Source organism: Physella acuta, unplaced genomic scaffold, assembly GCF_028476545.2.
Source record: "Physella acuta isolate Inbredline_101_S28 unplaced genomic scaffold, ASM2847654v3 ptg000875l, whole genome shotgun sequence".
In the NCBI taxonomy this organism is placed as follows: domain Eukaryota; kingdom Metazoa; phylum Mollusca; class Gastropoda; family Physidae; genus Physella; species Physella acuta.
In genome coordinates, this window is record NW_026732392.1 from 836275 (window position 1) to 861079 (window position 24805).

The following is a 24805-nucleotide window of genomic DNA, read 5'->3' on the forward strand; positions in this document are numbered from 1 at the left end:
AAAGCATATTTCCTAGTAATGTTTATTGTAGGCCTTATGTAAGGCTAATGTAAATGTATTATCTTGGTAACAATTTTAAACTTGTATGTGTCTGAATGAATGTGTATATCACACATATGTTAGGAAGTTGTCACATGTATTTTACAGCCGGCCAGCTTGGGGCTAAAACTTAGTACAGAGGTCTGTGGGTGAGGAAGTGTGACCACGCCGCCCTGGAGACCAGTCGCCCCTTCCAGGCTACTTTAAATTGTATCGTTATTACTTTGCCAATAATTAATGTATTAATAAAACTGAGTTAATTTTTAATTACCTTGTTTTTAAATACAGCTAACACTAGTTGGGTACCCTGATCAGTGACCACCCTACCATTCCCCCTGTACAAAGGTATCCTACTCTTGACCTAAAGTTGACCGGACGCCATGGCATCCTACCAGGCTACGCAGCGGTCACAGCTGGAGATTAAACGGGAGGGGGAGGCGTTAGGTTACGCGGGGACAAAGCTTTTAAAATGGGTCAGGGATGAGGTGGACGCGGAACGGGCTAGGGTAGACAGGGAACGAGAATTTCAGCAAGCAGAGTGGGCTAGGGACAAGGAAAAAGAGGAGCGTCAAATTCAGCTGTTAGAGTTGGAAATTAAACGAATAGAGTTAGCGAATCGTAGCAACGAGTATGTGGGGAAGGGGGAGGAGCAAATAGGTGTCGGATCATCGAAGGTAACACTACCAAAGTTTGATGGGGTGGCCGATCACCTAGACTTTTTTCTCCTTCGTTTTGAAGAAGAGGCTAGGCAAAACAGATGGAGGCAAGACTGCTGGAGTAATGAGCTCCGCAAATTAATGCCGGCAGAACTATTGCCAGTGTGCTTTATGGGACACAGAGCGGAAGCAAAAGCTTCCTACGAGGAGGTAAAAACTGCTCTATGTCGTCATTTTCACCTGACTGCACAGGGATATAGGCAAAAGTTTTACGCCATATCACCTGAGGCTAATGAGTCTATTGTTGCTTATAGGAACAGAGCAAAACATTATTTAACTAGGTGGGTAGACTTGTCAAAAATCGACAAGTCATTTGAAGCCCTCCGTGATTTGATGGTGGTAGATAAACTACTACACACTGTCAACGAGGACGTGGTCAATTTCATCACTGAGAGAAATGACCTAAGTCTGGACTCGGTATTAACCCAAGCCGACAATTACATGATAGCGCATCCAGATAAAAACCTAGCACGTATAAAGCATATAACTAAACCAATAGCACATATAGGCCTAGATTACAAAGTTAACAATCAGCCCAAGTCTTGCACTTTCTGTTTGAAAAGGGGACACAACACGGACGATTGTTTCCACCTGAAGCGTTACACGAGTGAGAATGCCGGGTCACGGAGCGAGGGTCACAATGACCGCCAGCCATACTCGGGTCCGGTCAGAAATAACGCCTACCCCGCAGCTGCTATCAGCAGGGGAAAGGGAGGCTATGGTAGCGCAGCGGTGGGCCAGGTTAGCTCTGGCAACCCTTTTGTTAGCCATCAGGCAGAAGAACAGTTATTGGCAATGTCGGGCAAAGGTACAATAGGTGACAGAAAGCATTTTGATCAAAGAAGGGATCCTCAGTTAGGTCTTGCATGTTTCGAGGGGGATATAAAATCTAAGGGGGGAAATATAGCTGATGGTGAAGTTAATGGGGAAAAGGTTAAGGTATTAAGAGATAACGGGTGTAGTATTATTGGTTGCAGAGAATCATTGAGTAATGGACAAAACCATAACGAAACCGTTACTTGTACATTATTTGATGGTACAAAAGTTGTTTACAAGGTGGGGTGGATTAGAATCAAATCTCCATATTTTACCGGGTGCACTAAAGCGGCGCTCCTAAAAGACCCGCCCGTGGACTTAATAATTGGTAATGTGAGTGGGGCGACGATGGGTGATAACCTAGACGTAGCAGCCGCCCTCGTCACAAAGGCACAAACTAAGAAAGTAACAAAAAAGAATGACATTACAAGATTCATCGCTGAATTTGACGTGACGGTCGAACAGTTCAAACACATGCAGACAAAAGACGAAACGTTAGCTAAGACTAAATTATTCGCTCAGACTAAACTGGACCATCACGGACCCTCTCAGTTTTATTTTAACAGCGATGGACTGTTGATGAGACGATACGCTGACGGGCAGGGCGTCAAGTGGGACCAATTGGCTGTACCTAAACCGCTGCGGCACGTGGTACTTGACCTGACCCACAGCAACAAGCGGTCAGCTCATGTGGGCGTGGCCAAAATGAAAGCTCAAATCTTAGAGCATTTTTGGTGGCCTGGCTTATCTAAGTCAGTATCCTACCATTACAAGACATGCAATGTTGGTCAAACACACAAGAAAACTAAGGTTGGCTTTGTCACTGACCACGAACATAAATCTCAAAACAATTATAAACACTGGGACTCATTTAGAGACAGAATAAAAACCAGTGCAATAAAACTAAAAGCTACAGCTAATACTTATGCTCCAAAGAAAAGACATATTGCTCCAATGATAAATAACATTGTGTATAACGGTTATAAAAATTATAACAAGCCTATAGGCCACCTTACTAAAAACAAGAATAGCCTGACAATCAATTCTGAACCAATGCCTGTAACAAAAGACTTACAGAAATGTAGGTGGTCAGAACGGTCACAATACGACGCTAGATAGACAATTCTATATAAATGTATATTTACATAAAATGCATTTGTTATCGTGTTTTATTTCAGTTGATAAATTACATGTTTAGTTAACATGATGAATGTATACTTATTTTACATGTCTTTGCATTTGTTTCATAGAGCACCCACTTTCAATGTAGGGTCTACTATGCACAGCTATTCAATTGAATGTACCAAGTAAACACTGTTAAATATAGTTATACTACTCATCATTTCTTGTGGACATAGGTGTCATTACATTTATGATAGTCCTACTAATATATGTAGTTAAAATTGATTACTTTTAGCGGTGTAAACGCTTTTGATTTCCTTGATTTTTATTTAATACAGTTGTATAATGTGATCGTACTGTAAACTTTTATTTTACACAATGACAAAATGTATGGTATGTAAGGATTTAATATGAAAAGTGTTTTTAGGTTGCGCTAAAGGTGTGCTTTCAGCAAACCATTATCGCGGGGAGGGGGATGTTATGATAGATTATAAATATCTATCATGGTGTCTCCACCTCTCCCCCCTTCTTGCTACCCCACAGGTAACGGTACACACCTGGACCTGAGTCCAGCGGTATTGTAAGGCTGACCGGGGCTCGACCTCAGACTGCGGTCACGAGGGCGGAGCCTAAGTCATGTGACCTGTAGGGTAGGGACGCTACAGCCCGGTCACTCTACCTTCTCCCCTCTCCGGAGGTACACGTTTTTTTTGGTGCTTAGGCACTAGCCATTATTACATTATAATTATTTTGGTGCTACGGCACTTGTTCTCCTCGGAGAAATTAAACGTACGTTTGGCAACGTGTGTAGAGGACTGTGTGGCTTCTTTGGAAGGTAATTTACTCTTACTTTTATTAGCTGTAATGTTATAATATTAATTAATAAGTATGGAATGAATGGAGAACAATGTATGAATGAAAGCATATTTCCTAGTAATGTTTATTGTAGGCCTTATGTAAGGCTAATGTAAATGTATTATCTTGGTAACAATTTTAAACTTGTATGTGTCTGAATGAATGTGTATATCACACATATGTTAGGAAGTTGTCACATGTATTTTACAGCCGGCCAGCTTGGGGCTAAAACTTAGTACAGAGGTCTGTGGGTGAGGAAGTGTGACCACGCCGCCCTGGAGACCAGTCGCCCCTTCCAGGCTACTTTAAATTGTATCGTTATTACTTTGCCAATAATTAATGTATTAATAAAACTGAGTTAATTACTCAATCATAATTTTAACCCTAATTTTAACATAATTTTAATAATAATAATAATACAACATTAATAAACTCAATATTACTAGAGCATATTTGCCACAATCCTAATGTAACAGTTTTAAGAATACACGCCTGTATTTGTTACAAAAATATCATTTTCACAATAAAAATAAATAATATTTTATTTTTAAATTTCAAAATGTAATGTTTTTACAAAATAAAAAAAAATGTAAATTCAATCGAAATTTGTTTTCAACCTTACAATGTAGATACTCCTATTTCTAATCGAGACCATCAAAGCAATAAAAGAAACTAAACACCGACTTGCAATAACTTAATGCTTCCATTCACTTTCATCAACCGTACAGCACTTAGGGGTAGCACGTACTGGTAGCTGTTCAGGTAGTTTCCATTCACAAAAATGACGTAGTTGTTGACTCCTGCCAGAATGTGGACTACAAATTTTTCTCCCACGTTGAACGGAAAGACCTGGGGAGTATTAAGAACTTCGTATCCCCATTGGCCGTTGATAAAGTGGTTAATGGTTATAGAATTCTCTCTGGGCCTGAAATTTAGCATCTGATCATTGCTGTTTCGATGTAGTAGAAAAACAAATCCACTGGTATTGGCGTACACACCACGAAGCACAATCTGCAACAAAAATAAAACAAAAACATTATGAATAAAATTAATTACTAAGTATATATTCAACAGATAACCTGTTAATAAAAAATTGCTTATCTTGTACTTTTTCGAAATGTAAATTGATAGTGCTTAATTTTTCTCGAAACCGAAACCAAAATCATTACCTCAGCTTTAAATTTGACCGGAAACGATAACTGCAATTGAAAACGTATTTTTATCTAGAATTGGCTCTTTAACCTGTTTTACCCTTGATCTACACTTTGTTACTGCACATTTATACTAAATGTAGCCGAAGCCAACTAAACTCAAACGTGACAAAAGTCGCATTCAGAGTTTCTTTCAGGCAACTCTTTCGCCCCTTCCCCCAGAAGAACATCAACCGCCCCTATATCGAAATAAAATTTATATAAAAATATACTTTTATAAGTGTCCTCCCTCCTCTCCGGAAAATTTAGTACACGCCCCCACCCCCCCTCCCCCCAAAAAAATTCAGGTGGCTCTTTCCCCCTCAATCCAGGGAAAGAAAAGTCTGAAATTAACACTCACCGTATTAATAGATAATACAGACTAAAGACAGATGTTACTTCTATAATCTAGAAATATTTCCTATTTTTGGCGGCTATACCTCAATAATGCAGGGAGTGCTACTTTCAGACTTTTTCTCATGGTGAGGGGGGGGGGAGCTGACCAGTAGTGTAGGCAGATGGGATTAGGATAGCCCACCCCCATGGATCAATGTTCCCTCTAAGGACCAAGAGTGTGTGTGCAAAAAATATGTTGTGTGCGCGGTGCTAAAAATGACTTGGGCAAGTTAATATGTATGTTTAAGCTTGCAATTAAGGAGTGTAATGAAGGCATGCATTTTGATTAATTAATAGTATAATGTGTAGGACTAATGAAACGTATGCAATTAAAAGAAGATACAAATCCCATCTAAATAAAATAAAATACACAACAGGAACTTTTAGAGTTATACTTAGACAACAGGTTATATGGTCGATGTACTTTGTTAGTGTAATGCAATCGTATGTTAAAAATGTTAATACCATAACGGTAACACAAATACAACAGTTTAACATGTAAACCATTTTAAAGAGCTGACTTGAAAACAAAATTAGCTAACCTTTCAGGGGCATTTATTGCAATTTCTCGCGTCTAACCTTGCCTTGCTTCCACACCTTATATGCTTTGTTTAAATCCACATCCTCTCCAGCATTTAGATATAATTTAATTCGCATTAGATTTCCTAAATGTGTGGCTTCAAGTCTATTTCGTGCTTGCACTTTAATGCTGTTCATAAGGCTAAAACCTCGCTCGCAATCAGCGATAGATACTTGAAAAGTACAGCATATGTCAATTAACTTTGCCAATGAGCTAAAGTGTTCATCATTTAAAGCAACTCCTGCGTTTTCAGTTAGTGCATTTACTGAACCTGATTTGAGTTTTTCACTGATCTGAAATTTGAAGTAATTTATTGCGTGATAATTGACTCTTCATTTGTTGTTTGTAATACGTCTTTGTACTTTACGCAGTTCTTTGATATCTTTGACGCCAGACTCAATTGTGCAATTTCTAAAACCAGCAGGATCAAAAGCTGAAGAAAACTGCAGTTCATCTGCTGGAGACCTTACATTTAAATGATCGCAGACCGATCGTATAAACTGTGTGATTTGTCTAAGTTGATTCCTACGTTTTCATTCAAAATTGTCTTTGCTTTATCATTTCAATAAACATCTTCACTCAGGTATTGTGCTTCTAATTTGCGTATTCTAGAAAAGCAAAATTGATGTGCTTCAATAGATGATAAATTATTTCGCTGCAACAACATTGATAGATTAGCTAATTCAGTTAATAAATCATTAACGGTATAAAGCGCAATTTGATACAGGGGATCTTTTAATGATTTCAAAACATAACAACAAACAGGATAATTGCAGTCTTGGACTAGTTCTTCACAGTAAGCAGCTAAAACATCAAGATTTCTAACAAAAGCACTGACAGCAAAGTGACGTTACAATAAACTTCGTAAATTGGTCGAAAAGAAATTACATCCATATCATGCACCTTGGCCAATTCTTCAAATGCGCCCTTTTTAACTGAAGGTCGAACTCAGTGCTGTTCAACAAGGTGGGGGACCTTAGACTTCAATAAAGCAGCTAATCCCTTCCTACGGCCTAACATAACCGATGCCCCGTCTGATGTTATCATTACCATGCAGTTTCATTTCAAGTCGATGTTCAGTATAGTGTTGTGTTATGGCTTCCAGAGATGAGGCATAACATGCGGTAAGCTGAATTATTCCACCAAAAACGGTTTTGTAGAATAAAGAATTGACTGAACGAAATTTAAAATAAAGGATTAGCATTTTATGTACAGTTATGTCAGTACTTTCATCAACTATAAGCGTGTGGAACGATGCTACTCGAAGTTCTGTCAGTGTGTTCTTTACAACCACCTCGTTGATTGCTTCAACAAACTCAAAGGCGTAATTCTTACTTCGCCAACTGTCTGATATAGAAACATACTTCCCCATGTGGTTATGAATCAGTTGTACCGACAGCATCGAGGCGTGTATCCTAATGGCGAGAAGAACATTATCCATTAGGATTAGAACTTGATCCTTGTTTGACCGCTGGCGCTCATTTTATTCAACTCGTTCTTCTCGCTCAGTGTTAGTTTCAAGTACTAGCAGCACAGAACTTATACTTCAGGTGCTTTCTAATTCAACTGAAACATTCTTAGAATATGGCGTTTCGGTTCTCACTTTAACTTTGAGCCATTCCAGTTTAAACGAATCTCTCGGTCTTTTTTTTTTTTGCTGCATTGTTTTACCGCTTGTTACACACATTTTTCTTTTCAACATGTTCAAATAGCACAGAGTAGTAAACTTTTATTCCTTATTTATTAAACCAGTCTGTGAATACTGAAACAGTTCGATCCATGTGCACGTAATAATCCCAAGAATTGGATATACAGTATATAAATCCTTAAACCAAACAGAGCGAAAAAAAAACAACACATCCACCGTTAGAATAGTAGAATTTGCATCTGACTTGGGTAAATCGTGAAAGTATCAAGGAGGTGGGTGGGGTTGGGAGATGGGGGAGGGCGGTGGCAATAGAAAATAAAACCTTGCATGGTCAGCTACAAGCCGTGATGCCTTTCAGGTATTAGGTGTCAGTGCTGCGGTCAGTTTTGGGGTAAACCATTAAATCAAGCAGAGGGAGTGTCACCCAGACATTAGATCGGAACCCGCCCCGCTCAGTTTAGAGTTGTCATTAACTGGACCTGTGGTATGACAACCGAGGTCACCCCCTCCCCCCAGTCAATGCTACCTGTGGTTTATGCCCCAAAACACAAAGACTGTTCGTTTAAAAAAACAGGTACTAAAATGTCGCTTCATTCAAGCCACTGGCTACAATTTTTTTTAGTGCATTAGGCTTGCCCGACGTTCTGATAATCTGTGCGCGGCATCAAAAAATGTTTGCGCGGCACATTTGAAAGTACTGCGCGGCCGCGCAGCCGCGCAGCTTAGAGGGAACACTGCCATGGATCCCTCTGTAAATTTTTTTATTGTCATAATACCACTGCTACTTATTTAAATCTATTTTTGAATCAGTATACATGTATAATTGAATATGTATATTTAGAACAGTCATCTAAAAACTGACGCCATGTCCACTCTGAGTCGGTTATGTTTAACCCTAATCACCACAATTGTCTCAGATTAACGTCACACCTAGGGCACCCCGACAAAAGAGCGCACGACAAAAGAGCTGGTGTTTTCATTTGTTTTTTTTATGCGTTTGTTTTATTCTTTTGTGTTTGTGTGTTGCATTTGTGTTTTCGTTTGTGTTTGCATTGTGTTTCTGTTTTCTTTTGTGGTTGTGTTGTGTTTGTGTTTTCTTTTGTGTTTGTGTTGTGTTTGTGTTGTGTTTAGTTTTGTTCTGTTCTCAAGTTGGTACATTTAAAAAAGATTTGGCGGAGCACGGGTATGCAGCTAGTAATTATATAAAAGCTTGACATTGTATCTGAAACTTTTAAAATGAATTATTATGTACTTCTTTCCAATTTGCATTGTCTTTGAATCTTGCCCCCAACCCCGTGCCAAGTTTCAGTGAATTTGGTCGGTTCAAAGTGTCGAGATTTCGCTCGGCAATTTCGATCTATGACGAAGCAGTAAGCACGACAGACAGACAGAGAAAGCAAGCTTAATAAAAGCTTGTGAAAAGAATTTAAGTGAGATTTGGCGTGTTTTTCGACAGAAGTAGAGACAAGTAATTAGAATATACACATGTTTAAAATATCTACTTCCTGTAAGTAACGATGTCTAAGCAACACCTGTCTTTTATTTCATTTCCAACTCTTGACGGACTCTCACATCCATGCTACAACTACTTACTCCCTTTCCCAACATACCCGAGTTCATTCGACTAGTCGCTTCAGTTTTCCCCTTCGTTCTCTCCACACAACACAAAAGTCAACAAACTCGGACTCGACACTATCTAACAGTACAATAGCAAAGGTACACATCTACGGACGCACACAGTTTTTCGATTAAAAAACCCCATTCATAGTACATTTCACATCCCCACACAAAGCACAGTACTTTAACTTTATAAAAGTGGAGCAGAATTACAAACATTCTTTTCCAAATTAAATAGTTATAAATACATGCATTTTAAAAACTGTACACAATAAACCCAAATTTGTTTTAAACACTTTTGAAACTCCCGCTTTAGTTTTTCAAAACGACAATTTATGTCCCTCTAGTATTGTAATTTTACTTATAGTGCAGATTTCGCCAGATCATGTTTTTACTGACCACATAGTAATCCTCTATGAGCATGATTATTGAACAGTCAATTGAGTTACAATAACCTCTCTACATGATCTTTGTCCATTTTGAGAAAGTGTTTTATCAGAGGTGTAGTTGGGAATTTGTTGAACCACAATGGGATCCGTCCGAAATTCTTAAACACTATTTAACAGCTCTATGAAGATTCCAACTAGCCATTTTTAAAATTGAAAAAAAAAAGAGTACGGCAAGGGTGCATGCTCTCGACAGTGATCATATTGATAGTCATTGAATGGGTTAGGAGTAGAACAACCTCAGATTAAAAGGTGGAATTTAAGATGTTTACCATGTTGAGGATAATACACGCTGTAAGCTCTATGACTAAAGGAATCTTCATACCCAAACTCTCGCTGATTTTATGTGTTTGCAGTAGGGTACCCTCTATGCGTCCATTCTTTATCCCGGAACGGGAACGACAAGATACTACAAAAGTTTAATCTAGCCGCATCTTTAACAAAGTCTGAATTATTAAGGAAAATCATGATTTACTATCCCTGCGGTATTTTAAGGGTGGAACCCACCTTTCTAATTTTTAAAGAGTAAACCTTGGAGGTTGTTGATACAAAATCAATAAAAATCTAGATGCGCATCTCGAACCTAAGAAAATGCTTTCAGAACGTAGTCCACTTACCAAATTTCCGACTGTAAGTCCACAGGGTAGGTCGAGCCATGTGTCAACGTTTGATGAATTCGACTTTTCTACATATTGAATGTTCTGCCGTAGCCCGTAGAATGTTTCACTTGGTCCCGTGTCAACAACTAGACCATTCACGCTGTCGTCACTACAAACACTGCACAGCCCAGAAGTTTTATTGTGGCTGAAGGCCACACAATTTCCTTTACTAAGACAGGTTATGGAGCAATCAAGTTCAGATCTTTTAACGACAGAATTTGGCGTGCTATCGCTACAGCCAGTGTACTTGTCTGGCAGATTCGCAAACAAGAAAGTTGTCGCTTGTGTATTATTGCATAATTGTCCGTTGCAAAAATAATTTATATTACACCACACAAGCAACAAATACAGAAAGCACATTCTGTTGAAGTGACAAAACACAAAATGTTGTGAATCTTTTATTTTTATAGACCCCGTTATGAAATGACCAGTTTCTGAAAAATTTTGTTCGTAGACTTCTCTGCACTTTTGAAAAACATGATTCCAAAAATAATTATCAACCTCTTTAATAAAGATATAAATATATATTTCACATTACACGTATTGAAATCTTCTTAAAACTACAAATATTGTGTTCCAAGTGACAGTTTTGACACGCAAAGTGTACACGAAACAAGATATTAAAGTCTGGTAGGATTGAGCCTGTTAAATATTCAACTATTTGTGTGAACCACTAGTTTCAAAATCGATGTTACATGTTACAACCGGTTTACATACAATTGAAACAGCATCCAACGCACACCACAAAACAGACCAAACCCTATACCAACCAGCTCTACACCCCATAAATCCCCATACCTGAACCACAACACCCCAACACACACCTCAATTCGAATCACACTATCCCACAACCCACCTCTAACAAACACGACATACCATAACCACTTTTAATTAATTTTTAATGACTCTGATAGCATCTCAAGGTTTAAAAAGAAAACAAAATTCTTGCGATGTCATCAAAGAAGAATATATAAATACTTCTGGTTAAAGTGTCCTTACAAAAATGTTTCTGCTGCTCTTTTAAATTTTTTTTTGTTTCAACGTGGAAATAACACTCACAGATGGATGGTGAAATAGAGTGAGAGAATGCCCCACAGAAGGGAGAAGAAAAAAAATTTGGCTAGAAAAACGAAAACAAAGGAAGAGTATACAAAAGAAATTTCAGTTAATCAAAAGAGGAAGGTATAACAAAGAAAGAGAACGATGATTTAAAGATTATGCGCTCAAAAAAGCAACGAAGACTAGAATTTGACATACTCAGAGCTTTAAATTATCGATATATTTGCGTTAGAGACAAAGGGGTTGCCAGGCAGGTTGATGAAAATGTTTAAAGGCGATCGTTTCAATCCTGCTAATGAATACAAATACAGCAATAATTGAAAGAGGCACACAAAGAGAACATTAGTTATTGATTGAGGGGGTTGAAGAGACAGACGTTGCTCAAATGTGAAAAAAAAAACGCCACTTCAGAGCGTTGCTTCGCAGTAATTGTTCAGCCGGATACATTTCGGTTGTTTAAACATATAAAGAATGGTTGTTTTTTAAAACGTTCAAAGTAAACAAACAAAATTATACCTCACACTCACACACATTTATACTCATACTCACGCACACTCATACGCATATCGTCACACTCATACACTTTCACTATCATACACACACTTATATACACAAACTCTAACTGTAAATTACACATACACACTCTCACCTAGACACATATCTCTCACTCACAATCAAGTACCATTTAAACACATCCACACTCATATGCACAGACTCAAACACACAAATACAAGCACTCACATTCGCTTACACACATACACACACATTCTTTCTAACAAACATTCATACAGAAACTCATACACTGCTACACACACTCATAAACACAAACACCATCTATACACATTTTAAACATTTTTTCCCATGCGTTTCAATTTGATTTTCAAATATAGTTTTTAAGCTGAGTATATTATGCTACTACATTGAGAAAAATAATTATCCTATACAAAATGTTTAATAACAAATCATGCATTTGCCTCTGCTTTGTAAATAACATCATCCTAAATAATGCAGATATTTCGCAGTGTGAGAATGTGTTCATGATAAATTTCGCCCTGAGATTTGTGTGCTCAGAGATCAACTTTTCTTTTTTCCGTAAGGTCATTTGTCCTGTATTTTGTTTTTGAGATATTTTGTCTATGGCAAATTTCTTTTATCACCGTATGTGCTACTAGTTCTACTGCTAATAATACCCACAGTCCTTCTTGTATCGTATGTGCTACTAGTTTTCCTGCTAAAAATGCACACACACACACACACACACACACACACACACACACACACACACACACACACACACACACACACACACCATGTAAATGCTGCCTGGTGGTGTACAAGGTCTGAAGTTTAAAATTTTCAAAGAATCATCGGGGAATCAAAATATTGGGCGCATTTAAATTTTCACAGACTGACCTTACCTAAACCGATTGTCTCTTACCAAGCGATATGTGGTAAACTGCTAGATAAAAAATACATAGTATATGCACCAGTTTCGCATTTAAATTCGGTCATATTAACTAGAAAAATAAATTTGCTAGATCAAGATAAGTTTTATTATTATCAAGGTCTATAACTGTGATAACATTTATGTTTCAGGAAGGCAACAGCTTGTATGAGTTGTCTTCCATTTAATAAAACAATGCCAAAACTCATAAAAACATGAAATTTACAAAATGAAATTCTCTTTTTAATTAATATGTTCTAGAAATAAATTTGTTTTACAAAACTGTCAGTAAAGTCTTTGCACAAACCCGTACCTAATTTATTGGATAACTGGAATAGCATTTCAATATTTTTCTGTTTTCGTTAAATAGATTGTGATAAAAATTTGTAAACAGATGCAAAGACAATTTCACGTAACTCAGGATTAAAACACAGCTTATTTATTAATTGTAGATTCAAAATTGCTAAACGTGATGTAACATTATTTAATTAACACATGGTTTATATTATATGCTACAGGTAACCTGAGCGGTAATACCACATTTCTAAGTATTTTAGTTCCTTTTTGTTTCGTTGCAATAAAAAAAAGCATTTATCATTGACTGTCAAAATCAAACAACACACAGATTTAAAAAAGTGAAGTGGGTATATATTGTGTTTACGTAGACAATCACTGGTAAATTCAAGTTGGCTTTGTGTGTTAAATTGTAAAATATCTATATATAAGTATCAAAAGTTAAGATTCATTAGTTATTTGTGCAAAGAGATTATGATTTTTTAAATGTTAATTAAATTAATGACTTAATGTGATTGTATCGATAATGCAGCAAAGACAAACATGAATGATTTACATGACAATCCTACTTTGGATCACTACTACTCAGATCTCATTCGATGTTGTTTAACAATTTTCTAATAATAACAAAATCATTTTGTTAGATACTAAACTTCTCACAGTTAAACCCACGATTCATCGAAAAATGATTACAAATTTGTGAGGTATAATAATTTGAATCGTTGAATGCATAAGAGTAAACAGTCCAAATATAGTTGGAATTCAACAATTAAAAATAGGTACTTATAAGTACGTTTGGTATGTGCTCTCTTGACGGGTTACCGAAATCAGCGCTGCATCTGCAATATCTATGCATGCATATGCACATTTTTGAATGCATTAATATGTAGCTTTATGTATTCATAACAGCAACAACAATACAACTAATAATAACAATTAAAAAAAATAGTAACAATAAAAAAATTATAATAATAATATTATTATTATTGTTATTATTATTATTATTATTGTTGTTGTTATTATTATTATTTAAATTGTTTCATTTATAAGATTGCCGAATGTAACTCCACTGGAAATGTTGACATTTTTGTTTGTGCTAGTCGAAGTGGAGAGTTTAACATATTTGATGTTCTGCCGTAGCCCGTAAAAATGTTCAACTTGGTCCCGTGTCATCAACTAGACTTTTCACGCTGTAGTCACTACAAACACTGCACAGCCCAGAAGTTTTATTGTAGCTGAAGGCCACACAATTTCCTTCATTGTGGCACATTCTGGTTAAATCAAGTTCAGATGTTTTGAAGATAGAAGTTGACATACTATCGTTACAGCCTGTGTAATTGACTTGTAGAGGGTAACACTGGAAAGCTGTCGATGGTTTAGCGGTGTAACTTTTTCTGCGGCAGCTTCAGATTTGGGCAGAACACAACTAGCCACAACATATAACACATGATGAACTGCATTGCAAACTGTCTTTGAAGTTATTTACTTTTTAATTAGCAGCCTAAATAGCTTATGGTATTAATAATATTGATGGCTAATCAGTATACATATATTTAGTAGGTTATCTTTTCGTTAGAATTTACACATGTAGCATGTATATAAAGAAATTTCTGGGATACTTTGTTCACATCTCGTCCTTTAAGTTCACAATTTACCTCTTCTACATCAATTGTAACGTTACGTTATTTCACAGTTGTTCTAAGATAAAATATGTTACATTTCACTAAAATTATACCTTGATATGTTCAAACGTAATTGTGTATGCTACAACTAAAATCCTGCACCTTAACAATAATCTTAAACACCTTAGTTAAAGAAGAACGAATTAAGAGAAGATTACACAAAAGACAACACAAAATGCTGGAGCTAAGTTAGATTTCGTATTGTCCCTACATTTTCAGCGGAACAGAACCTTATATCTCTTTTTTACTTAAATATAAAATCAACGCTATTGCATTCTTTAAAAAAACAAAAGAACAAAAATTTGTGTATAATTATAGCGTTACTAACATTACAAGATGGCGTATCTTCAACTAAAAATTCACTAGATTTTTGTCCACTTAGTGAATCATTCATGACATTGTGTTATGTATTAGAGCAATCGTCTCAATTAATAAAAGAAAACAAAAAAAAACAACAACAAAAAAAACAAAAGCAATAATAAAATAGCCCTAGCCCAAGATCGATACAGCAACATGTCTCTTATAATATATACGATATTGATTGTGTTTTTCGTCACTTTAGCTTTTACTATAAACAGATAAAATAATAAAAATAAAAATAAATTCTCAGTCCTTATCGCTGATACAAAATACTTGTTGAAAATCCTATCAATAATGTCAAATAGAGTTATTTGATAAACCGAAATATAAAAGAAAACGCATTCAAAGTAACAAAGGCTAAGCAAAGAAACAATTAAACCAATGGAGCCTCAATATCGTTAACTGTTATAAAGCTCTAGTTCTTTCATCACCTGTTCAGTAATGGTCTTTTTGATACGTTTCGATAGGATTAATTTTTTAACTTGATGTCTAATAAAATACATACATCAATCTGAAAACAAATTAAGCATTATTGTCTATGTACATTAATTGATGCAATTTTGTTTAGAAAGACATTTTAATCAAAGATTTTAAAATGATACGTACATTCATAAAGTGACGACATTTAACAAAATAGCGGAAGCAAAAGTAAAGTGTTTTAACGTTCTGAGCTTTCTAATGTTATAGTTTTAAGAATACATGATTGTGTTTGTTACGAAAATATATCTTTCACAATACAAAAATATAATATTTTCTTTCTAAATTTCAAAATGTAAATTTTTTAACAAAATGTTTTAAAATATGTAAATTCAATCGAAATTACTTTTCAACCTTGATACTCTTAGCTGTTTTATTTTCTAATCGAGACCATCAAACCTATAAAAGAAACTAAACACTGACTTGCAATAACTTAATGCTACCAGTCACTCTTATCAACCGTGCATCAGTTGGGGGTATCACATATTGATAGCTGTGCAGGAAGTTCCCATCCACAAAAATGGCGTAGTTGTCGACTAATGCCAGAATGTGCACGACAAATTTTTCCCCATGTTTGAACGGAAAGACCTCGGGAGTAGGCTTAAGATAAACACCTTCTCCCCATAGGCCGTCCATAAAGTGGTTAATGGCTATAAGATAATCTCTGGGTCTAAAATGTAGGATCTGGATATCGATGTCTTGATGGACTTCAAAAATAAATCCACTGGAATTGGCGTACACACCACGAAGCACAATCTGTAACAAAAAAAAAACATGATGTGTAACAGACTGTATTCTTGGGTATGATTTATTATATTGTATTTAACATGAAATTGTTTGAATGTAGAGTACCTGGCCAACGGAAGGACTGTGTGAGCGACTAGTCATGTTTTTCCATGCTTTTTTTGAGATCGCTCACTGACGTTAGGGGAGAGAATGTAAGGTATAAAAGGGGAGCTCAAGGTGGACTAAGTGTGCCTGTATAGAAGAATGTTGTAAGCCGTCACCACGTCACTCTGTCTCTGGATTATAATTTAATTTCTGTTATTGTCGTTATTAATTCCTATGGATTTATTTTATCAATGTGAATATATTTTGTAAGTTGGAAGAACTGTCGTTCGTATTCATTGAAGAACTCACAATAACACCGTATTGTCTCATCTACAAATACGCGTTCTTAGAGTGTGTACAGTAAACAGATGATCTGTTCATGAAAATAATTGCTTTTCTTGTATTTTGTGGTAGCTTCAGGTATGGTAAGTTGCAAACATTTTGCACTGGTTTACAGCAGAGGCGTAGCGAGGGGGGGGGGGGCGGGTGGGGGGGGACATATGTCCCCGGGCGCTGACCTTAGGGGGGGCGCCAAATTGAAAGTTTGAGGGGGGGTGCAATTGAAAAGTTCGTGGGGGGGGGGGTGCAAATCGAAAGTTTGCTCCCGAGGGGGGCGCCAAATTGAAAGTATGTCCCCGGGCGCCGGGAAGGGTCGCTACGCCTCTGGTTTACAGTTTGCAATCCACTTATATTTATGAACTAGATAAATGGCCCGTTGAGGGAGAAAAACAACGTGCGCTAGGTTGATAGTGTTCTTTTTCTCGAAACCGAAGCCAAAACCAAAATCATCAATTCAAGTTCAAATTTAACCGGAAACGAAAATTGTCATTGAAAACGGATTTTTATCCAGAATCGGCATTTAACCTAATATAACCTTGATCTACACGTATTAAAGTTACTGCACATTCATACTAAATAAAGTCGAAGTCATACTCCTAAACCTTGCAACTAAGCTCAAACTTGACAAAAGTCGTATTCTCCCCCCCCCCCCCCCCCCCGAAGAACGTCAACCGCCCCTATAACGAAATAAAATTTTCCCTCCTCTCTGGAAAATTTTGTCCCCTGCCTAAAAAAAATTCAAGTTGCCCCCCCCGGGGGGGGGGGGGGGGGAGAGAAATGTCTAAAATTAACACTGGTCGTATTTGTAGATAATACAGACTAAAGACAGATGTTACTTCAATAAACTAGACCTGTTTCCTGCGTTTGGCGGCTAAAACTCAATAATACAGAGAGTGCTACTTTCAGACTTTTTTTTCTCTCCATGGTGAGAGAGGGGTCACTCTAATTTTTTTTGGGGGGGGGGGGGGGGAAGGAGGAATTAAATTCTCCGGGGAGGTGGCTGACACTGGTTAAAGTATATACTTTCTATATAAATTGTATTTCGTTTGGGGGGGGGGGGGGGAGATGAATGAAAGAAACTGCATGGAGACCACTTTTAACCTTAGACAAATAAATTAAGTGGTAATGTTAGTGTCTTTATTATCGAGTATAGATTACGTCAATATTATTGTGTACTTTTTCTGCAATTTCTTTTTAGTTCTATGTTTACTATAAAACCAATGACCTCATTTTATTGTGTTTACTTATCCAGCTTTAGAACTGCATAATTTCGTTTCGTTTTGAATACTTTCAATATGGTCCATGTGCCGACACGGTCTTTAACTATGCATCTTTTAAATTTCCTTGTGTTTGCTCTAGAGACAGACAGAAATAAAGACATAAAAGCTTGACTATTATTATAGACGAAAAATGTAGGCCTACAAATAAATGTACTTTAGAACAATTAGAGAATAACAATCAATTTGAGATTTATTTCTGACGTATTTATTTCTGTAGTATGGTACCAAAACAATCCTACAGAAAAATCACGTCATCGAACAAAATAGTCGACAACATTCTACTGAATCGTATCTCGTTTTCCAAAGACATCAGAATAAAAGAAAAACTAAAAACGTTTGTTATAATAGATTTTTAAATGCACTAAAAATTAAAACAAAAATGAAACAAACAAATTTGCTTTCTTAAGTAAATATCGAACAGTAGCTGCAGGGAAGATAATGCAATTAGTAATTTATTTAGTAACTAACACTAACTGTTTATCACTAATTTTCTCATTAAGTAAAAGCGCTGATCGCTTAAATGTGTGAATGCTTAAATGAAAGTTTGAACCGAGAGGTTTTAACTTTACTCTCTCTCTCTTTCCCTCTTTGTATATTGGTTTGTTATGATTAGATCAACCATAAGATGTTACACGTTGAAAACCCCAACTCATTAGTCTGAAAATAAAAATCTTTGATTGGCGAAGTAAGATATATAAGGTGCAGCAGATGAAATTTTTCTGTGCAATATTTTTAATCTAATAAAAACAGTACTTTTAACTTTATAAAAGTGGAGCAGAATTACAAATATTCTTTTCTAAATTAAATAGTTATAAATACATGCGATAAAAATACATACAATTAACCCAAATTTCGTTATAAACCCTTCTTAAACTCCCGCTTTAGATTTTCAAAACGACAATTTATTTCCCGTTAGCCAAAATGAAAATAAAGTATTGTAATTTTGCTTATAAGGAGGATTTCGCCAGATCATATTGTGTACTAACTTAGGAATCTTCATACCCAAGCTCTCGCTGATTTTATGTATTCGCAGTAGGGTTCCTGCTCTGCGTCCATCGCTTATATTTTATTCCGGGACGGGAACGACAAGATACTGCTGAAGTTTAATCTAGCCGAAGCTTTAACAAAGTCTGACTTATTAAGGATAGTCAGACTTTGTAAATCGTGATTTTGGGGGTGGAACCCACCTTTCTAATTTTTAAAGAGAAAATCTTGTAGGTTGTATAAACAAAATCAATAAAAACCTATATGCGTAAATTGAAACTAAGAAAAAGCTTTCAGAAAGTTGTCCACTTACCATATTTCCAACTGTCAGTCCACAGGGTAGGTCGAGCCATGTGTCAACGTTTGATGAGTCCGACATTTCTACATACTGAATGTTCTGCCGTAGCACGTAAAATGTTTCACTTGGTCCCGTGTCAACAACTAGACTTTTCACGCTGTAGTCACTACAAACATTGCACAGCCCAGAAGTTTTATTGTAGCTGAAGGCCACACAATTTCCTTCACTAATACAGGTTATGGAGCATTCAAGTTTAGATCTTCTCATGACAGAAATTGACGTCCTATCGCTACAGCCAACGTACTTGACTTGTAGATGAGCAAACAGGGAAGGTGTCCCTTGTGTATTACTGCATAATTGTCCGCGGCAAATATAATTTATATTACACCACATTAGCAACAAATACAGAAAGCACATTTTGTTTAAGTTTAAGTGAGAATTTTGTAAATCTTTCATTGATTTTTATAGACACCGTTATGTAATGGTCAGTTTCTTATAAATTATGAGCTTAGATTTTTCAGCACTTTAAAAACAAATTATAACATAAATATTTATCAACATCCTTGATAAAGATCCTAATATAAATTGCACATTATATGTATTGAAATCTACTCAAAGCTGCAATAATTGTTCCAAGTGACAGTTTTTACACGTAGAATGTACACAGAACAAGATATCTGAGTCTAGTAGGATTGAGCATGATAAATATTCAACTACTTGTGTGAACCATTAGTTTCAAAAATCGATGTTGCATGTTACGACTTGTTTTGATACAATTGTAACACGATCCAAGGCACACCACAAAAGAGACAAAAACCCATACCAACCGCTCAACACCCCATAAACACCCCACGCCTGAACCACAACACCCCAACTCACCCTACTATTTGAATCACGCTATCACACAACCCACCTCCAACAAACAGGACAACACATACTACATAATAACCTATTTTAATTAATTTTTAATGACTCTGATAGCATCTTAAAGTTTAAAAAGAAAACAAAATTCTTGCGATGTCACCGAAGAAGAATATATAAATACTTTTTGATATAGTGTCCTTACAAAAATGTTTTACTGCTTTTTTTTCTTAACGTTTCTGTTTTAACGTAGTAAACATGGTAAGGGGTGGAAGCAGGCGTTGTAACTGAAATAGCAATATAAACATAAAGTGATATTTCAACGCCAAGGGTAGACAAAGGTACAGAATATAGTCCAAGTAAAGACAGAACAGACAGACCCGACGGGTTCCGAACCTACCATTCCACACGGCACCGAATCGCCTCGCCTTCCATGCCTCAAGTCAGATTCTACCAATCAGCTCTACAAAAAATAGAGCTTTCTTGGCAGACCACTATCATAGCATGTGACACGGAAGACGCGGGCTGGCGTGACCTCTGAACCCTAAAGGGTCTGACCGCTAGCCTCATAAACACAACAAGGACTATTATTCGACCAGGCGAGGCGATTCGGTGCCATGTGGAATGGTAGGTTCGGAACCCGTCGGGTCTGTCTGTTCTGTCTTTACTTGGACTATATTCTGTACCTTTGTCTACCCTTGGCGTTGAAATATCACTTTATGTTTATATTGCTGTTTTAACGTAGAAATAGCACTCATTGAGGGATGGTGAAAGAAAGTGAGAGACAGATGGAAAGAGAAAGAGAGAGAGAGAGAGAGAGAGAGAGAGAGAACGTGTCACAGAAGGGAGAAGACAGAAATTTGGGCGATCGTATCAAGCCTACTGAAGTATACAAATAGAGCAATAATTTATAGCGGCACACAAAGTAAACATTAGTTATTAATTGAAGGGATTGAAGAGACAGACGTTGCTCAACTGTGAAAACCGCCACTTCAAAGCGTTGGTTTGCAGTAATTATCCAGCCGAGGAATACATCTTCGGTGGTTTAAACATATGTAGAATGGATGCTTTTAGAAACTTTCAAAGTAAACAAACATTAAGAAACTCACACAGAAAATTATACCTCGCACGCATTTATATTCATACTCACGCACACTCATACACATATCGTCACACACATGAACTTATACTCACACACTCAAACACTAACACTCACACACTTTCACTATCATACACACACTTATATACACATACTCTTACTGTAACTCACACATACACACTCCCACACAGACACATATCTCACACTCACAATCAAGTACCATTTAAATACACTCAAACACACACTCATATGCACAGACTCAAACACATAAATACAAGCACTCACATACGCTCACACACTCATACACATACATTCTTTCGCACACACATTCATTTAGAAACTCTCACACTGATACACGCACTCATAAAAACACACCATAAACACAATTTAATCCATTTGTTTATCTTACAAAGGTAGCATCCACCGAGTCAATGTTTTTTGTTAAGTTTCATTTAGGTTAATGTAGATTTTAACGTCTACTGCTTAAGATTTTATTCTTTGAAGATTGTTTATCAGAAGGAATCACATATAGTCTCCTTCTTCTTCTTAATCCCTACAGTGCCCAAGACACATGGGCTGATGAAGTAGAGCTCATCTGATTCATTGACCTTTGCATATGAAAGGATAGTGTGGTCAGCACTATGCCCAGCCGCCTTTGTACCCCTAACGTAAGTTAGGTACACATCAGAGCTGGGTTGACTCAGATGCGTTCCACTGATTTGAACCCGGGCTAGCATTCTAGCTCTCTACCGCTATGCCACGCCGTCCCCTATTGACATACAGTAGTAACCCAAATTCTGCTATTTTCGGAAACTAACATGTGGGTTTTAATCCGGCCAATGTACTAAATGCGCTGTCAGTGATGCTCTTCAGACTTTGGACAAATGAGCGGCAAATGCATATATTGCTTGTCCAAGGCTTGCGTTAGAAGCACTTCGTGCGTTAACTGTAACACACACACACACACAACCCCCCACACACATATACACACAAGCATAGTGTAGACCACACATTCCCTTCATATGCAGAGACCACAGGAACAGGTGGACTCTACTTCCCCTGCCCCGTTGACAAGTTCAAAACAGAAATTTACATTGAAGATAAGGAAATTAAAAAATAAATTGGTTTGTTATGATTTGATCAACCTCACGTTAGAAGCTTTGTGCTCGGCCGAGTAAGATATATAAGGTGCCGAAGATAAAATGGTATAGCTCTCTAGTTACGCTGGTATTGAAAAGTAGTTGACATGAACTTTAATATTTTACCCGTTACTGTTTGCAGAAGCGTAGTGCAGTATATTTCCACATTTCCAGTCAATGTTTATTGACTTGAGTACTATTTATACGCTTGCTCCGCGGAACTTGTAGTTCTTTGTTAAACATTAAATAAAGACCCACGTTTCTAATAATTGTGTCTTAATAATTAACAAACGCCCAAGGGTTATTTAGGCATATACATTTTTAATAACTGTTTCTGAGTCATTCTTTTTATCCGTCAATCAAGTAGATCTATTTCTATACCAGATTTCAAATTTTTAGTCAACGAAATGAAGATTGACATTCGATAACTTCCTTAAGAAAGCCAGACCGTTTGGTACCAAAAAAATCAAATTAACTTGAATCATAGTATTTAAAAAAAATAAAACAATAGAGCATTTCGTTTAATTTTTACCTTGCTCTGTTGTTTAATATTCCCGTTGAATAAAAATTACCCCGAATTGGTAATTTGTACAGAAGTGTAAGAATATTCAAATGTAGACCTACATGTTTTTTAAGGAGTTTAAAAGACACACGATTTTTAATTAAAATACTCAAGTTTTGAGGGTATTCATTTCGGTTCTTGACAAGAATAAACACAAGCCTCTAGAATTAAGAAATAGTTTTAATCTCCATTCTTCTAAGTAACGATGTATGTAAAACACCTCTATTCTATTCCCGTCCCGGCCATTGGGGGGTTTTTGTCCAGGGGGTTTATGTCGGGGGGTTTTTGTCCAGGGGGTTTAAGTCGCAGGGGGTTTATGTCCAGGGGGCTTATGTCGGGGGTTTTTGTCCAGGGGGTTTTGACCGGACACCTCCCATACCAACTCTTGACAGCCACACCCATTCAATACCACACCTCCTCTTGACTCCGGCTCACAACACACACGAGTTCACTCGACCAGTATATTTGCTTGTTACGAACCCGGGCTCGATAACAATACATTAGAAAACGTACACACACGCGCAGACGCAGACATACAAGCACACACACTCACACACAGATACACACGCACACACACCCATATATATATATATATATATATATATATATATATATATATATATATATATATATATATATATATATATATAAATCAAAAGGTTAAAACAGAAAAGAAATGTTGTGCTTGATACTGTGGGCCACTATATTCATTGACTCCATTGAATTAGGCACGTCCGGCCCCTATTCGATTACTTTGAGTATAATACGCCCGAACAAAAGAAGAACATTCGTGGAATATTATTGCTTTAAATATTACATACCGATGCTTATCATAATCTATATATAAATGTAATAATATATGTAAGGTAATGTTAAAGTTGGTTTATGAATAAGGATACATATGGGTAGGTTTGTCAAAGGGAATAAGCTAATTATATACTTTGAAAGTTATACTATATTAGATTGTATAGAATTCCTAAGTAAGATACATTGCACAATACAACAAGCTATGGCATATTACTTCGGCCAATTTCTATTATTCCGTCTTTCTTACTTGGCCGGCAACAAGCAATGTGATTTCTTGGAAGGGTATAATTAACTTGGCAGAAACTGACGTGAGATAATTTGCCATGAGAGGTAATGTCATACATCCGAGTATTTTAAAAAGATATGTGCAGAGCCGTAGCGACCCTTTCCTGCGCCCGGGGACAAACTTTCGATTTGCAACCCCCCCCCTTAAAACTTTCGATTTGTACCCCCTCAAGGTTTCCATTTGCACCCCCATCAAGCTTTAGATTTGCACCCCTCCCCCCTTCAAGCTTTCGATTTAAACCCCCCCTTAAAACTTTCAATTTCCATCCCCTCAACCTTTCAATTTGTTTTTCCGACCCATTTTGGCGCCCCCTAACGTCGGCGCCCGGCGACATATGCCCCCCCCACCCCCCCCCCCCCCCCCTCGCAACGCCTCTGGATATGTGTTCGTTTGTTAAAATATCAGTAGCACATCTATTAACTACACTAAAGAAAAATTTAAGACATCTGATATAGGCCTAAGCATAATTATTGTTAAATAGTCATGTCATGTTTGCCTGTCGTCCCTACTGGGACATAGGCCGCTGACAAGAGCTTTCCAGACGTCTCTGTCCAGGGCTAGTCTCTCCAACTGTCCCCAGGTGTATCCAATCTTCTTGGTGTCTTCTTCCAGGTCACGTCTCCAGGTCTTTCTTGGTCTGCCTCTCTTCCTCCTGCCTTGTGGATTCCAGGTGAGGGCCTGTCTTGTTATGCTGGATACAGGCTTCCTGAGTGTGTGGCCAATCCATTTCCATTTTCTCTGGAGGATCTCTACTTCCACTGGCAGTTGATTTGTCCGTTGCCATAGAACATCATTTCTGATGGTTTTAGGCCAGCGAATTCGCAGGATCTTTCTGAGACATGCGTTTATAAATGATTGTATTTTCTTCTTATTTATAGCAGTTATTCTCCATGTCTCGGCTCCATAGAGTAAAACAGGT

General features: G+C 37.0%; 2 protein-coding genes across 2 annotated transcripts; one reads left to right on the forward strand and one right to left on the reverse strand.

The window, feature by feature from the left end:
- The first annotated feature begins 349 nt into the window (after positions 1 to 349).
- Positions 350 to 3871, forward strand: LOC131952530 (uncharacterized). Its single transcript, XM_059315240.1, has 3 exons — positions 350 to 905; positions 2822 to 2878; positions 3759 to 3871. Exons 1-2 carry the CDS (start codon positions 420 to 422, stop codon positions 2867 to 2869), a joined length of 534 nt encoding a protein of 177 aa, XP_059171223.1. The 5' UTR covers positions 350 to 419; the 3' UTR covers positions 2870 to 2878; positions 3759 to 3871.
- Positions 3872 to 4220: 349 nt separating this feature from the next.
- On the reverse strand, positions 4221 to 19399 carry LOC131952498 (uncharacterized). Its single transcript, XM_059315184.1, has 3 exons — positions 19148 to 19399; positions 15824 to 16156; positions 4221 to 4559 (listed from the first exon to the last, which is right to left on the reverse strand). Exons 1-3 carry the CDS (start codon positions 19397 to 19399, stop codon positions 4221 to 4223), a joined length of 924 nt encoding a protein of 307 aa, XP_059171167.1.
- Positions 19400 to 24805: the final 5406 nt, after the last annotated feature.

What these genes read in the sequence shown, in the direction of transcription:
- LOC131952530 (XM_059315240.1), top strand. Translation starts at nt 420, where the DNA reads ATGGCATCCTACCAGGCTACGCAGCGGTCACAGCTGGAGATTAAACGG. An exon ending in CAAAAGCTTCCTACGAGGAG is followed by an intron (nt 906 to 2,821) that starts GTAAAAACTGCT and finishes TTTGTTTCATAG; the next exon opens with AGCACCCACTTTCAATGTAG.
- LOC131952498 (XM_059315184.1), bottom strand. Translation starts at nt 19,399, where the DNA reads ATGAGAAGATCTAAACTTGAATGCTCCATAACCTGTATTAGTGAAGGA. An exon ending in GACTGACAGTTGGAAATATG is followed by an intron (nt 16,157 to 19,147) that starts GTAAGTGGACAA and finishes TTTTTGTTACAG; the next exon opens with ATTGTGCTTCGTGGTGTGTA. An exon ending in GTAGCATTAAGTTATTGCAA is followed by an intron (nt 4,560 to 15,823) that starts GTCAGTGTTTAG and finishes TTTTTGTTGCAG; the next exon opens with ATTGTGCTTCGTGGTGTGTA.